This window comes from Mirounga leonina, unplaced genomic scaffold, assembly GCF_011800145.1.
Source record: "Mirounga leonina isolate KUSES-001 unplaced genomic scaffold, KU_Mleo_1.0 Mir_115, whole genome shotgun sequence".
Lineage (NCBI taxonomy): Eukaryota > Metazoa > Chordata > Mammalia > Carnivora > Phocidae > Mirounga > Mirounga leonina.
In genome coordinates, this window is record NW_023270268.1 from 76,219,824 (window position 1) to 76,237,211 (window position 17,388).

The 17,388-nt window shown below is 42.1% G+C and overlaps 1 protein-coding gene across 1 annotated transcript in view; it reads right to left on the reverse strand.

The window, feature by feature from the left end:
• DGKG (diacylglycerol kinase gamma) overlaps positions 1 to 17,388 on the reverse strand; it is a 208,205-nt gene that overhangs the window by 153,206 nt on the left and 37,611 nt on the right. Inside the window, exon 3 of the mRNA XM_034999770.1 lies at positions 7,724 to 7,800. Within this exon, the coding sequence (XP_034855661.1) occupies positions 7,724 to 7,800 (77 nt within the window). The remainder of the gene's footprint in view (positions 1 to 7,723; positions 7,801 to 17,388) is intronic.

Below are 17,388 nucleotides of genomic sequence, written 5' to 3' on the forward strand. Positions count from 1 at the left end.
GGACTTGGTGGGTGCAGGAATGAAAAGGCCAGGAAGTGATGGAGAATAACAAGCACAGGGAGCAGGGGACAGGATGCAAGAAAGAGATGACACTGGTGGTTGCATGTTGGGGCTTGCAAGAGGCTTCTGTAATAAGATGTGTCTAAAACTAGGTAGAAAGGGGGTGATGGGGAACGGGCATTGGGAGTGGAGGCCACAGAGAAGGGCTCTGCCTGAGTCGAGGCCCACAAGCCAGACTGCTCTCTAATGAGCAGGACTTGGTCTGTGCCCTGGAATCTTAGTGAAGATGAAGAAGGACATAGTGGAAAATACGATGGAAAGATGGTTCTTCTGTGGTGTCTCCTGAGTGTTCAGGTCTCAGAAAATAGGAAAAGACAGGTTCCATCCTTCATTACTTTCATAACTGATCTTCCCTGGATGAACCTCAAGAGAACAGGAGAGGGTATGTGATGGCTCAGCTGCTCTCAAAACATGTCCTTGTGAAGGTTTTAGGCACTGGGAGAAGAGCAGGAAGCCAAGGACAGAAGGTAGAATCAAGAAACAAGCCAAAAACTAGAACCTCTCCCTGCTGTATCTCTCCCACTACTGCCTGGCTTCTGGTCCCGCGCTGGGAGCAACCATGCCAGAAAGGGCTGCTGTACTCAGCAAACACTCAACAAAGACAGTTTGCAGTGAGTCATCACTGGCTCGTGCTCTGATGGCATCAGATTCTTCATCAAATCGGCAGATGCTCCTGGAAATCACTGAGGAAGCTCTACTCTAAGATCTGCTGTGAAGGCTTTTGTAAATAATAACAGCCATGAGAATAAAATCCCTTTTTGGGAGCCTACTTGGCTCTCCTTCCAAAATGTTGATAGCATTTAACCCCTTGTCTCTTCTAGAAAATCTGGGAGCCTTCCCAGAACCATGAGCTGGCTTAAATATATACATCCAGGTCTGGAATACAAAGTTTTGGCCCTAAAAACAAGCGATGCCCTCTTGACCCCATTGGGAGGGAGCTCACAAGGCAGTTTCTACTTGCTCCAGGCTATCCTTTGCAGAGTGGAGGAAGCCTGATTTGGTTGGACAGAGGATAATGCAGGCTCCTAGCAGATTAAGGGATCTCTAGATTCGTATTTCTTGTGACAACTACCACCAATATGTCTCTATCTTTTCTACCCCTGAGTCTCTGTGTTTCTCTTTCTGACCCTGTCTCCACAGCCTCATCACCCAAGTGTTCTGCCCCACACATCCTCCTCTGTATCAGTCTGCAAGAGCAAAATCTTTTCCTCCTACTTTCCAAGTGGAACCTACCCACTATGACCCTTGATTCCACCCTCTCTCCATCTGAAGGCATCTCCCAGCATCTGCTTCTCTGCCTGCAAGCATGTTCAAAGTCACTGTTCCAAAGAAATGGCTGGATACTCGAGTTACTAGCCTGTCCTTCTTCTCTTCCCCTTCTATGTGCCCTGGCCAGACCACACTAGCCTGTTACCTCTTTAGTCCCATTTAGTCTGGGTTCTAGCCCATCACCTCTGAACCCACTCTCTTGAAAGTCATCAATTCAGTTGTCTCTTTTCTGACTTGCTCATCTTTGGCTTCTCTGTAGCATTCCATCCTCTCTTAAACTTTGTTTTCCATGTTGTTGTGCTATTTTGGTTTTCTTCATTCTCTGATTTGACTATTTGCTGATGGTACTGTTATATTTTAAAAGGCTCTTTTTGCATTGTCTTTTCCTTCACACTATTTAAATTGACAAGCATTGTTTACAATGTACAATTGACTCTTGAACAACATGGATTTGAACTGTATAAGCCCATTTACTTGTGGAAATTTTCAATACAGTACAGCACTGTCAATGTATTTTCTCTTCCTTATGATTTCCTTAATGACATTTTCCTTTCTCTGGCTTCCTTTATTGTATAATATAGTACAGTATATACAATACATATAACATATAAAATATGTGTTAATCAACTGTTTATGTTAAAAGTAAGGCTTCCAACTTTAAAAAAAAAAAAAGTAAGGCTTCCAATCAACAGTAGGCTATTAGTAATTAAGCTTTTGGGGAGTCAAAAGTTATATGTGGATTTCCGACTATGTTGGGGTAGAGCAATCTTAACCCCCACGTTACTCAAGGGTCAACAGTAGTTTTGAGCCCCAAAGTGTCCTGTTAATCTTATCAAATTGAGAACTATCAGCAGAAAATATTTCTGGAAAACAGACTATACTAAATGATTTTTAAAAAGAGCAAGTTTAGTTAAACCAAGTCTAATATAACGCTCTTCAAAAACCAAAGTTGAAAGATCATCAAACAAGAGCAGTGTGGGATTCAGGGGACCTTGTGACTGGTCTCAGCTCTACCCTATTTTCCCCTCTTTGTGAACCTCAGTTTCTTCTTCAGCAGATGGTGAGTGCTGAATGAGAAGATCTCAAGTTCTCAGCTTCTATTAACTCCCTCCCTCAACCAGCTCTTCTTCCTGACCCTGCAGTTTCTGCTAATACTGACAATACCAGGCTCCATTTTGAACTCCCAGTCATTGGAGACTAGGTGTTGTCCCTTCCTTTTATTCACTGTTCTTTTGCCACGTCTGTCACCTCCAGGTCTTTTCTGTGTGTCCACTGTCCAGCTGCCTCCACCCAGACGAGAAGCTATAGAGGCCCGGTGTTCCCTGGTTTCAGACTTCTGTTCTGTACCTCCTACCTGGACCACTGCAATACTTCTCAATTTGCCTCCACCCGCATCTGTCAGTCCTCCCATCTCATCCATCCTTGCCAGATTGATCTTCCCAAAGCACAATTCTGAACAGATTGCTTTCCTACTCAAAAACATTCCATGCCTACTAATTGCCCATGGGAGAGGTGAGATCAGTTTTAAGTCATATGCCCCTCTATAACATTTTGAGCATGCATTCCCATTTATCTTTACTTATAAATTGTATACATGTACTACTGTGCTCCTCTATTACATACTATAAAACATACACAAGAGAAGAAATTAGAAAATAGAAGAAAGATGAGATAAAAATCAATGTGAATAATGAATCATGGAACACTACATCAAAAACTAATGATGTAATGTATGGTGATTAACATAATTAAAAATCAATGTGCATAGAAGGTCTAATTTGCAATGTTCCCACACACCAGGGGATCATCCTGTGTACTCCTTGAGTCCTCTGGGATTCACAGCCCTCCCATAATCCCACTCCAACCTAGATTTATAACTACTTCAAGCTCTGAGATCATTCTGGTCTTTTCTCTTATTATTCCCTATGTGTACCTCTACCCTGTGTCCACACTGATCTCCATGTTCTTTCCTGGTCAAGCCTCCATGTGTATCTCATAAAATGCTTCCTTCTCTACCTGTTAAAATTCTAGCTATCCTTTAAGGTCCAGCCCAGATGTCACCTCCTCCAGGAAGCCTGGTATGATCCCTTGTACCTGAATTTCTGTACTTTTCCACTTCGGTTCATGTCCTATGACACTTTTATCAGCTGCCCTCTTATTAATACAGAGTTGTTTATGATAAATATATCCTTAGTTTCTCAACTACATCTAGAGATCTGGGAAGGTAGTGAAATATCCTATTTTATCTAAGTATCCCCATATCACATATGACAGTGTTTCCTGATAGGTATTTTAATGGCTGTGGGGTTTCTTGCTGTACCCTTGGCTGTCATCAATTACTGTAGGGTCTATTCAGTCAATATATATGTACTGAACCTCCTACATACAAGAAACACCTTGGGGAACATACACAGAGGTCTATACCTTCAAGAGACTCAGGTGTTGAAATAATTCCAATACAGGATCAGTAGTGGTGCGTACAGGAAAAGTACTGACAAACTATTATGAGAACTCAGAAAACGATGATTGAACCCATGTCCAACCATTCATGACCCTATTCAGGGGAACGGAATGGCATAGAATAAGCCCAGAAACAAAGGACATTCACACCAGAAGAGCCCAGACCTCCTCATGTCACTGAGGTTCTGAAAGTTCAGTCACGTGCCCAGCCATCAAGCAGCAGAGTAAAACCAGAAGCCTGATCTTCTGACTCCCAGTCCAGTGCTCCTGCTCCCGCGTCTGTTCCAGGTCCCAGTGCTAACATATGGCTCCCTGTCACTCTCTCCAAGAACCTCAAGTACAGTATGCAAAAAAATGTGACTGTGTACCACTCTCAGAGTTGTATCTGAGTTATGAGAGAGTGAGTTCTTTATGAGCAGAAGCCAGGCTCAGAGGAACTGTTAGTGAATGTGGGTCGAAAGTGGTTTACTATGCCCAAACCAGATAAACAAACACTATGAGGCATGCTGAGCCATGTCTTTGCTCTGGAATAACATGCTAGGCACTGTCATGACGCAAGCCTGTTTTTTCCCAGAAACTGCCACTTTCATATAGGAACTAACTGGGAAATTGCTGTTTCTGCAATCTGTTTCAAGTGCGAATTTTTGCACAGGTCAAGAAGGGAGGGGAACCAGATGGACAGCTTACTGTCTATAGGGCAGTTTATATACATGATCTCATTTAAGTCTTAAAACAACAGTGTGAGGTGTGACTATTACTGCCATTTGGTGAATGAAAAAAATTCTGAAAACATGAATAACTTGCTCAGAGTCATAAAGCAAGTGGCAGAGCTGGTGGGCTCTGTGCTTAGATGTGTCTGAGTCTAAGATCATAAGGCCACCAAGCCACCTTGTCCCTTTTGCTCCACTGTGTTCTGCTTCACTTTCTGGCTGTTGTCTGCTGTACTCGGTTCTCCAGAGAATCACTCAGCACTGATGGGCAGGGGCCTGCTTGTCACGGCCAGATGCACTTGTATTCCTGGCCTCGCTTTCCTAGCTACTTGCCCCTTCCCACAACTAACTCATTCTTTCTTGAGACATTTTAGCAGCAGTAAGCCATCAAGCTCAAGAGAAATTAAATTCTTTTTGTTTCCCCAACCACGTGCGGGGACATTACACCTACTAGAAGCCAGCCACACTGTGAGAGAGAATACAATCAGAGTGACAGAGCTTCCCTGGGACACAGCAGTGCCAGGCGTACAAAGAGTGGGGGCCAGCCTGATGGAGGCGGGGGTGGCAGCAGGCTAATAACAGCCAAGCTGCTCTCTGCTTCTGAAAGTTCCTGGGGCCTTCACACCCTCAGTAGCCCTGACCAAATTGTTCCTCTCCTACTCTTCAGCCTCAGGACTGATGGGCTGATTAGCAGCTCCCACCCTTCTTTGTTCCTGTGTTTTTGGAGCTGGGGGGTGGTGGTGGTGGGAGGGGCAGGGAGTTCTTTGCTGGCTCTGCCATCTTCTCTGCATGGCTTCTCCACAGGAATGTTCTTTGAAATGGTTCATTCTCAGTCTGGCTCTGTATGGGCAACCTTCCTCCTGCTTCGTTCTCCTGAGGATTGGTACATTTGATCCAAAACCCCTGCTCAGGTAAACCTCGAGGACATGTGCTTTGTTGGTTCGCTGCCAGTACCCAGCAGCAGAGTTGACTCAACGGTCGTTTAAAGGATGACAATATGAATAAATAAGTGACCTGTCTTGTCCCAAGTTTGTCCTGCTGATCATTTTTCTGCAGTTAGCCCTCATGAAAGGACCCAGGAGCAGGGAAAAGGAAGCTGAGTTTTAAACATTCTGAGGAAAGGAGCCCAGAAGGGGAATAATAGTGGGTACCATTTTTAAAGTGTCCTATACATTTTAAAAATTATCTCATTCCATCCACTCATCTGCAAACTTCCATGTCTTTGTTTGTTGTTATCTTCAGGTCAAAGATGAGGCAAGTGAGGCTCAGAAAGGTGTAATATTTCAGGCCACGTTGCTGGTTGGCATCAAAGGTAGAAGTCTAACCTAAGGCCATGTAACTCCAGAGCCTGCCAATAGGAAGTAAGTTCTGGAGGGCAAGAACAGTGCTTCTTCACCTTTATATCTTCCACAGTGCCTGGATGTTCAAGAAACATTAGATGACTTGAATCTGAAAGTAGTGGAGGTCTTGCATTCATTTATTCATTCAACAAATATTTCTTGAGTGCCTGCTATGAGCCAGATTACTCCTCTGGACATGGGGGATGCCAAAATGAACAAATATATAGCAGAACAGATGGTGAGGAATACTAAAGAGGACAATAAGGCAGAATAGAGGGATAAGAAGCATCAGGAAAGAGGGCTTAAGATTTTAAATAGAGAAGGTGATATTCACGGAGAAGGTGATTTGAGCAAACGCTTGAAGGAGATGAGGAAATAACAATGTGGATATATGTGGGAGAAACAGTCTAGGAAGAGGCAAAAGCAAATGCAAAGGTACTGAGGTTAGAGCAACCTTGGCTTGTTTGACAGCATCAAGAAGGCTAATAACAGCTGGAAAGGAATGAGGAGGAGAGTAGCAAGAGATGAGGTTAGAGAGCAGAGGGAGGTACAGATGGTAAAGACCTTGATTTTAACTCTGAGTAGGGGGTGGGGGAACCATGAGGGATTGTAGGGCAGAGCAATGACATGATCTGACTTAAGTTTTAACAGATTGCTCAGGATGAGCATGAAGAATAGACTTTAAAGATCAAGAGCAGAAACAAGGAGCCCAGTTAGGTGACTATTACAATAACCTGGGCAAAATATGGTGGTGCCTCAGGTAAGGGTGGAAGCGGTGCCTGTGGTAAGATGTGACTAGATTCTGGATATATTTTGAAGGTAGAGGTGGCAGGGTTTGCTGATGAATTGGACGTGGGGTGTGAGAGGGAAAACTCAATGATGACTCCATAGTTTTAGACTGAAGAACTTGAAGAATGGAATTGTCATTTACTGAAATGGGGAAGACTGCAGGAAAAACAGGTTTTACAGGGGAAGATCAAAGAGCTCAGTTTAGCTCATGTTAAGTTTGAGATCGCAATTTGATTTTTTAGTGAAAATGTCAAGTTAGAGGGATGAAAGGAAAATCAAGAGAGTGCAATGTCCTGAAATCCAAGTAAAGACAGTAGAGGAGGATCTGACCAACTGTGTCCAATGCTGTTGAGTAAAATGCCTGTTGAGTTTAGCTACATGGAGATCCTTGGCTATCCTCACCAGTGGTCTTAGTAGAGAAGTGGGGGTTATGCTCTGATTGAAGGGCTTTCAAGAAAGTGGGAAGAAGAGAAATTAGAGGCAATGACTATAGACAAATTGTTTGCACAGTTTTGCTATAAGGACAGGAAAGAAATGAGGTAACTGGAAAACTAGAGTCAGGAGAACAATTTTAATATAGGATAAATAAGTATGTTAATATGTTGATGAGAAAAACCTAACAAATAGTGGAAAGCTGATGTGAAGGAGATATATATACAGAGAGAGCAATGCCTGTCAATAGACTAGAAGAGGATGGGAATGAGTGCATACCTGGAGGAGCTGAACTTACTAGGAGCATGGAGAGTTCATTCCTAGTTACAGGAAAAAAGGTACAGAGGTGGGTGAGGATCTTGTGGAAGATCTCTTGTGATTGTTTCTATTTTCTCAGTGAAGTAGAAAGCATGGTTGATAACTGAGAATGAGGACAGGAAAAGGGAAAGATTTGAAGAGAGAGAGGAAGGTATGATGTAGTCTTCTAGGACAGTGAGAGAATCATTAAACTTGGCAAACATATAAATGGCTCATTTGAGACTTAGGAGAAAATATGTTGAGAAACAAGTTCTTTAAAATGAGCTAAATTTTTAAGAGTGGAACAAATTATGGAAAAGTTAGAATATAGGGCTTTTTAAAGGCTTGAAATGGAAATGTTCTTACCTCATGTGGGTCATATTGTTTGAGGCTCCCACCCTCATTAAACTCAGCCAAGACATCCTTTATCTTCTTGGAAGAATCTGGAGAGACATAACGCACATGTGAAATATTGGTGAACAGCTAATGGGAGCTGGGCCAAGTAAATTCTCCCTGTCTAACCTTGGTTATGATGGAGCAACTCCTCATTTCCAGGGCTATGTGGAAAAATGTCACCCTTACTTGCCCTTCTGCCCTCTTATTTCTTTTCAGTATAGTCTCTCTCCTACTGTATGAACTATCTTTCTAAAACACAAATGTGATCTGATCATGTTCCTACTCAATACACTTCAATGGCTCTCCGTCTTCCCAGGATAAAGCTTAACTCCCTTAGCTTGGTATGTAAGTATGCGGTGATTTGACCTAGCCCATTCCTTATCTCTTACTTTAACCTTCCACTCACCCCACTTTTCAGCCACATCAAATCACATTTCCACAAGTCCCTGAATACACTGTATTCACTCATTCATTCTTTCATGGAGTCTCTTCTCTATGTTGTAAACTTCACTCAATTCTTGGTACCCAGCTCAAATGCCAACTCCTTTATCAGTTAGAATTCCCTCTCCTGGATCCCACATGACTTGTACACAACTCTGTAACAGCACTTGTCATATAGTGTTATAACTGCTTCCCTTACTCATCTCCTGCCTCAGTTCTACCTTGAGATCTCTAATTGGCTAGTGAGGCTTTGTATATCATATCATGGTCTGACACATAACTAGTGTTCAGAAAGCCAATATACTAGGTGACTGCATAAAATCTGAGCAGAAATTTTAAAACATTTAAATTTTTGATTAAATAAGATGAAGGGACATTAAGTCCAGTGATGCTCTGTCCTTGGTGCTGAAACAGAGACTTGGGATTCATGAGGCATAGTGACTTAGAAAATTTTCCTTTCCATTGGAAATAATTTGGAAACTACCAGAGAAAATGGTGGCTTCTTCTTCTTGAGTTTTGTAAGGAAACTGGGAGTTTAGAAAAGGGAGTCAATAATTGTCATTATAAACACATCCTGAGTGCATCCTGTGTATTTACCAGAACTCTAGACATCAGAGAAAATCAGGGTCTCTGTGCTCTCCTTGTCTCGCAGTACTGTGGATAATTAAGAGCTTCCCAAGCTCCATTACTGCCATGATTTGAACATCTGAGCAAAGGGCAATGTTATTAAAAATTGACATAGTGTTCCTTGGTGTTTTTACAGAGGGCTACACTCTCTCATAGGCCTGTGTAAAGTAGATGTGCACATGGGCTGGGCTGTTCTCCATGGCTCTGCTGACTTGGATTCAATCAAGCACAAGTTATAATCATTTCAGGACTGAGACATACTGAAATGCCACAGGAAAATGTTGATGTTGCCTAAAAATGGACATTTCTTCCTGAAATGCAAAACAGATGCTGAAAAACTAATAGCTCAGTGAGATCCAGGCAGCAGATGTCATCAATTTGGGCTGCTTCCATTCAATTCAGAAGACACTATGGAGGGTAAGATGCTGCAAGGGACTGTTGATGAACTAGCTGGAGAGATTATCTGAATAATTGTGGTAATGATGGCTACCTCTTATTGGGGGCCTTTACTGCATATGCTTATATACTCTCCCCTGCCAATCCATGCACATTTGGTTATATTTTCTTTACAGAAGAAGAAGCTGAAATTCAGAAAAATTAGGCGACTTGCCTCAGAGGGTTTTAATTCAGGTCTAATTTGGCTCAAAGTCTATATTACTTTCCCTTAAGCACTATTCACTGTTACTTCCCAAACACTTGCTAACACAGGGAAAAAGGTAATTAATGCTATAGCAATAATACAGAAGCTCTAGGAAGCACAGAGCAGAGAAGTAGAATGAGCAGGACAGAAGTAAAATTAGGATGATAATAAGCTTGGGTGGGGGCCAGGGATGTCCTATACAGGAGGTAGACTTGAGCTGCAGTGTAAAGAATGAGTGAGGTTTGAAAGGCAGACATAAAGTGGAAAGAGTATTCTAAGAAGGGACAGGGTGAACAGAGATGCAGAGATGGGCATCACAAGACATCTAAGAAAGGTCAGAACCAGAGAGTAGTTTGGGGCCAGATTTATGGGAGTCTTGAGTGCCAAGCTAAGGACATTGATTTGAAATTGTTAAAGATTTCCTGAATAGTGGAGTACCATAATCAAGTCTCTGTTTTCTAAAGGCCACTCTGGCAACAGAATGGAAGACAGCTTAGAATTAGACTAGGGCTCAGTTAACATTACATAAAAATTATATTCAAATCATTCCACGGGCAGCCCAAATACTTAGAAAAGACTACATTTTAGAATCTATTTTAATGGGCGATTTTCAGGCCAGCCAGTGGTCAAATGTGGATTGCATTAAAAAGTCAAATTTGGAAGCATGGGTACCCTTGGTGTGGTTTCTGCAAGAGAAGTAAAGAGCCAGCATTTTGACTGAGAACCCAGGGAGTGATTCCACTTGAATTCATACTTTTAATATTACTGTCACATTTTAGAGATTCGATGGTTGATCCTGCAGAAATCCTATTTTTGTTCTAAGTGACTACATATTTGTAAAATCCTAATTTATATTTAAATGTATGCTATAAATGCATGCTACACACACACATGCACATATATGTATATATACATACACAAGTATGTTCATCCTGTGTTCACATTCAAATAAATAGGCTTTAAAAAGAAAAACAGAGAAAGTATTTTAAAATCTCTGATTAATAGCCTAAAATTAAATTTAAAAAAAAACAATCCAAGAGATTGCTGGTTCCTAGATTTCTGTGAGGGGTGTCCTTCAGCACACATTTACTTCAATTTGCTTCATGGGCCTTAATGAACTCATAGTGTCAACACCTGCCCTTTTTAAAAAAGGGAGAAGATCTAATTTTCAAATTTGAGACCCATTCCTTTCTCCTGGAATGTCCTTTAATATTTTATTAGTTCTATTTTTGACAGGTTTCCGGGCTGGGTTTCTACTTGCCTGAGGAGCAAGTGGGTACTACTCCATTCTGTTTCATCTTATGACAGCTAAGAACAATGAGGGACCTCTTCAGAGCTTTCCTTGATCTTATCCCAGGCACCGCCTGTGGGTCCAACTGCACAGCCTCAGTAGAGAACAGAAGCCTCTATAGTAGTACAACCACCAGACTCGGAGGAGATCCAGTTCTATTCCTAAATGTCTACCAGAGGGCCATGTCCACAGTTCTTTGTAAGAACTCCTATTTTGTTGAGTGCTTACCGTATGCTAGGCACCATCCTAGTAATCTTATATGTTTTACTTAAATCTCCACAACTACTCTCTAATGTAATAATGGTCCTTATTTTATTTTATTTTTAAAGATTTTATTAGAGAGAGAGAGGAAGAGAGCACAAGCAGGTGGAAAGGCAGAGAGAGAAGCAGACTCCCCACTGAGTGGGGAGCCCAAAGTGGGGCTTGATTCCAGGATACCAGGATCATGACTTGAGCCAAAGGCCGATGCCAACTGACTGAGCCATCCAGACACCCCAATGGTCCTTATTTTAGAGAAGAAAAAAACAAGGCTTATGAAATTTAGATGATTCTTTCAAGGGCACACAGCTAATGAGTGGGTGACTCTGATTTTTAGCATATCTAATAATGTGACACAGCTATTAGATTCACTGGATACGTGAACATGGGTAAATCAGAAGATAAGGCACTTCCTCTATGACAGTGCCTCTCAAACCTGGCTACATGTCAGAACCACCTGAGGAGCCTATGTACATTTGAAACCCAGGCCTCCACTGAGACCAATTAAGTCAGCATCTCTTTTTTTTTAAAGAAATCTAATTTTAGGGGCACCTGGGTGGCTCAGTCGTTAAGCGTCTGCCTTCGGCTCAGGTCATGATCCCAGGGTCCTGGGATCGAGCCCCGCATCGGGTTCCCTGCTCGGCGGGAAGCCTGCTTCTCCCTCTCCCACTCCCCCTGCTTGTGTTCCTGCTCTCGCTAACTCTCTCTGTCAAATAAATAAATAAAATCTTAAAAAAAAAAAAGAAATCTAATTTTATTATATTATGTTATGTTAATCACCATACATTACATCATTAGTTTTTGATGTAGTGTTCCATGATTCATTGTTTGCATATAACACCCAGTGCTCCATTTAATACATGCCCTCTTTAATACCCATCACCAGGCTAACCCATCCCCCTCTTTAGATACTCAGGAATCAAAATATTTTAAAGCTTCCTGGGGATTCAAATGTATAGTCAAGGTTAAGAACTGCTGTTCCATGAATGTAATTTTATTGTTAGAAATTAAGACTCTCTTAAGAAGCAGCTAAACTTGTTGGATAATTATTGCAAAATGAAGAAAAGTTTATAACTCTGCTAAATCCGAAATCACCACGCTTGGCAGACATTCTCCATTGCTGAAGTGGACAACACTAAGGAACTTTACCCAACAGGTCAACTTATTCAGCTTCGTGGCAAGGCAGGAATACATTCTGTATTAACTTGCACTGGCTGAACCATCAGCATGCAGTTTTACCCCAAATCAGGGGTCAAGAAGGCTCTTTTCCGTGATCAAGGTCACTAGTAGTAACAACTACCCTAAGAAGTTTCAATCCAAAACTGTCTCTTTATGCTTTATGTGCCAAGAATTCTGGGACCTTAACCAAACACTTGTTCCTAGTGTTTGAGCACTTTCAAAGCCTTTTTAAGGAGAAAATTTGGCCCAACTCACAAGCACCTTCACTGCCACGCTTGTGTGGGAGAGGGATGCCCTTCAACGGAACAAGCAGACAAATTAGGAAATTCAGTGTTTACAGCAGAATGTCAGCGGTGCTGCTGGAACCAGAACCCAAAGTTTATGGACCATCTTCTAGTTAAGAACACTGAGTATATGAGCACTAGTCGGGCCATTAAACTCTGAAATAACTATAAATCAACATTTTCAAATGGGAACCTGAAAACCCATAGATGAGAGTGAAATTATAAGATGCATAATAACTCTCCATGCCTCAAAGTCCCCCAAGAGCATCTCAAACTGAACACGTGTGGGAAATGCCTAAGGGTCAGGTTTAAATGGTCTGATTCAACAGGAACTGAGTCGGGGCCTCACATTCTGCATTTCAAACAAGACCCTCGATGATGCCAATTATGCAGGTGCATGGACCTCACTTATGATAAGGCCTTAGTAACATTCTTGTATATTTGTGGCTGACTAGTAAGGCTTGCCTGTCACAACATAGACAAAACCATGATACTGAGGATAGAGGAACATATTCCATGGGTTGAGAAGACCACAAATGACTCAACCCTGGGAAAGAAAGACACAGAGAGGGGAAAAGATAAAGTTGGCACATGAAAGGGGGGAAAAAACCTAGATTTTCCTTCTTTTGAGGATGGCTAGGATGTATGAGTAAGTTTTATAAGTATTCCAGGGAGTCAAGAACACAGTGAGGTGCACAAAAGCAAGAGTGCAGTTTCCCAAGGGTTCTAGAAAGATGGAGAATGATGTCAGAACAGAGATGCCAGATCCAGGAGCAGTGCATCAAAAGGCCCACCTTTTTAGCCAGGAGGAATCAGGCCCCAAGTGGAATGTGGGAAGCATGTGTAAGAAGCCCAGCCTCGTAAGCATTGACACATTCTCCCAGCTACACTTCTTTTCCTGTGCAATGTTTCTCCCCAGCATAGAGCCCATTGCCTGGCATAAAATCAATGTTCAATAAAGATTCATGGAATAAAGGAGGACTAGAAAAGGGATTTAGGTTATTGTGCTTGTCCCGTATGTCCTATATTTCCAGGGGCATAGGGAAAAAAGCTGGACCAGTGGTTGTTAACCTTGGCTGCAAGGTGGAATCACCTGGGGAGCTTTAAACACTACTGAACCCCGGATTCTACACCTATAGATTATGATTAAATGATCCCAGGGGTGGGGGGGGAATGTGTGGACAGGGCACTGGAAGGGTTCAAAGGCTCCCAAGTATTTCTAGTGTGCAGCCAAGGCTGAGGACCACCGAGGTCTACCAAGCTAACTACTGAGGGGAACCAGTGAAAGTGATAACTCTGCTACAGTGTTACATATAGAATAAGGGGGAAAGACTTTACATTGAAAGTAGAGGGTTTGGGGGCTCATATAAGAGAACCCTCTTTAGGATACTAAGATTCTCTGATTCACCATAAATGCTCTGAATGACTGGTATGGCTTATTTGTATAAGCAAAATTGGTATTGATAGCAAAACTTCCCACTTTTTCTTCAAATAATTTGGCCTCATTAGTCATAACCCAAATGAAGGTGGAGGAATGGATCAGACAACCTGAACCTTCTTGTGACTAAAAGTGTGGTCCCTGGACCAGCATCATCAGCAACCTGGAAGCTTGTCTGAAATGCAGCATCTCAGAACTATCCCAGACCTACTGAGTCAGAATCAGCATTTTTAACAAGATCTCCAGGAGATTCGTGTGCATATTCAAATCTGAGAGCTACTGTTCCGTAGAAGTTTATCCCTATCCATAGATTCTGTGACTGCTTGTGGGTAGAGTCCTAGTCATCAGAATGAAAAGAAGGCCAGTTATGCTGCAAGAGACATGGGTGAGAAATAGCTGTGGTTTCCTTCCAAGATGGAAGCAATGAGACATGACACTTTATGGACCCAGGACTCCCAAGAACATTTGACTCTCACTCTGCTGGCCCATATAAATAATAAGGTTTCAATGAAGCTTACTTAGAGCTTTACATTGTTCTATAAACCAGCCCTAAACATTTTCTCTGACTCCCATATTAAACTGACAGGTTTGAATTTTGAGCTGTAATTTACCTACATCTTAAAGTCAGAAACTTTGTGTTGATCTGATTCTAATGAAATATATTTCTGAATAGCACAATTTACTGATTTATTCTCTTTAAATGTACTTTAAAATTTTGCTCTATTATAGTTTGACATACAAATATATATAATATTTTAATAAATAATATAAAAATATATATATATTTTCTCCCCACTGTATCATTGAAGGTTGAGCTCCAATGGGTACTTTTTGTTTAATTTATTGGAACTGGATTGAAGCAAATTGAATTTGACCTGGGATTGAGAACTTTGGTTCTAATTCTTATTCTACCACTGACCTTCTGTGTGACCTTGGAGAAGTCACTGAGCAATTCTGGACTCAGTGTTCTCATTGAAAAATGGACAGGAGTTGGATTTGATGGTGGCTTAAAATTTCTCCCAGGTGTAAAAAGTCTACAAAATCTAGCAACCATGGGCTGATGTTGAAAATGTTTGGTTTAATTTCTTGGAGAGTTAAAAGTTAAAATTGATGCTTTATCATTTTTTTCCTTTTTTCCCTTTCTGAAAAAGTGGATAGTTTTTTGTCCTTGGGAAGTTATGGAAAAATAACTGTCCCTCCCCAAATATCAGGATTAGAAGGATAATAAACCCATTATATCTCTATTTGAAGCTGTTAGGGGAGGGTCAGTGGGAGGCCTCCCCACAAGCTCATGCCCTCTGAGGTGGAAAAGAAACCTGTTTTAACATAGAAACTAAGTATTATAAGGGCTAATGATGGTCATTTGATCAACTGGATATCTAGGGAAAGAAAACTCAATTGCTTTTAAGTCAATTCTGTTCTGTCTTAGGCAGGTTTGACCATTAGGCATCAATGAATTCCTTGCTTTAAGTCTTTCTTTGATGATTTCCTCCCATTAGTCCTCGGGCTACTTCTGGAAGCCATTCAAAATTAATGATACACCTCCTCCCTGCAACAGCAATATTTATTTATTTATTTGAATCTTCCATTCTCCTGCAAACAGGCATAGTACTTGCAGGCACTTCTTCATAACCCTTCTGTGAGGCCCCTCACCATGCTAGTGGCACTTCTCAAACACATGCCGGTTTGTCCATATACATCATGCACTGTGGTGCCCAGGAATAAATTCAGCTCTCAAAGAGGTATGATCAGGGCAGGACACAATGTGGATACCAGGTGGCCTTACTAGACACTGTGAGTCTATTAATACATCTTATGATCGCAAACAGCAGTTTGGTTAAATAAAATAATGTATCAAAAGAGATCTCAGCAACCCCTAAAAGCCTTGCTTCTGGAAAGTTCTGAACAACACAGGAACACCTCATGATATACTGTGCGCTAGCTAGTCTCCAAAGATGGCTGTCCACACTCTCCCTGTGCCCTGTGTGAGCCGCTCTCCCATGAGATGTGCAGTCCATTCCCTGGCCCCAGTGCGTCTGGGCCAGGCCAGTGGAATGTGGAGACAGTTCTGTTTAGGGACCTCAGAGTCCAGGTGTTAAAAAGGCCTGCTTTTATGCTCTTGGGAGTCCAGGGCCACATGTAAGAAGTCCAGGCCAGCCAACTAGAAAAAGAGGCCACATGGAGAGGCCCCGGGAGATGACAAAGCACTTGGAGAAAGCAATCTGATGGAGGAATGCTGAGGTAACAGGATGGCAGTGAGTAAGCCTGCTGGATCCTGGGAGGCATCCCACCCAAAGCCCCAAACACTGTGGAGCAGGGACCAGCCATCCCAGGTGTGCCCCGTCCGGATTCCCGAGTCACAGAATTGTGGGAGAAAACAAAATGGCTGTTTTAATGCATGAGGTTGAAGTGGTTTTGATGCAGAAGTAGATTAACTGAATTGAATAGATAATTGTTAGGGTGAGGAGAACAGCATACGAAATAGCCTCGCATGTCTATTTTACACACACACACACACACACACGTAGTGGTTATCACTGGGAGATGGGATCATGGGTAGGTTTAAATTTCATCCGTTTTTCATTTTTGTACTTGATTTTGTGACAAAAATATCCCTAATATCACAGTATGTTTTTTACAAACACTTTACTGACTCACATTAAGCTTACCATATATATATATGTATCAACTGTGTGTGTGTGTGTGTGTGTACATATAAAATAAATACCTACACCTATGAGGGCAGTTTTAACATGGCTTCTCCCCCACCCCCCTGCCACCCCCAGCAGAAGGCCACCAAAGAAGGTACAGGGTTTTTGTTATATAAACAGAATACACCAAGAGCCTCTTACTCTGAAATTCTTGGCCCGTCCTACCTGGTAACCCCACTGGGGAAAGTTCCCAATTCTTAGGCTATACACTTCGGCTATTCCACTACCGCAAAGCTCCTGTTTATGTAGTTATGAAGAGCAGTTGCTATGGCAATGCAATATGACTGAATACCAGCATGTGGCTAAAATTGGTAGAAGTGCCTTTTCCAGGGTTTCCTCTGAGGATTAATCATTTTCCAAGAACTGTAGCTTTTTTTCCTCTCCTGTTACAACAACAGTGCCAGGGCACTTGTCCAGTCTTGGGACATGGATGAGATGAGGAGGAGTCAGAGAAGGACAAAGCTGATGGTTGAAAAAGAGACCCAAGACTCAAAGGAACCCTTTCCTACTAAATAGTCTGGTTTCTTTTTGACGCCTGCCTCCCCTACTGCTTTGCCACATGTGGACCCCTCTGTCCCTCCACTCCCTCCACCCACTACTCTTTTTGCCCGGCCATCTTTCAGGTTCTTCTGTCTTCTTCTGACTCCTCTCCCTTCTCTGACTCCTGAGTGTAGGCAGACTCTTGGTCCTGTTTCCCACCTTCTCATCTCTTTCCTCATGTGCTTGTTATCTGAAGTGCTTTCATTCCTGTTGTTCCCTCCTTGCT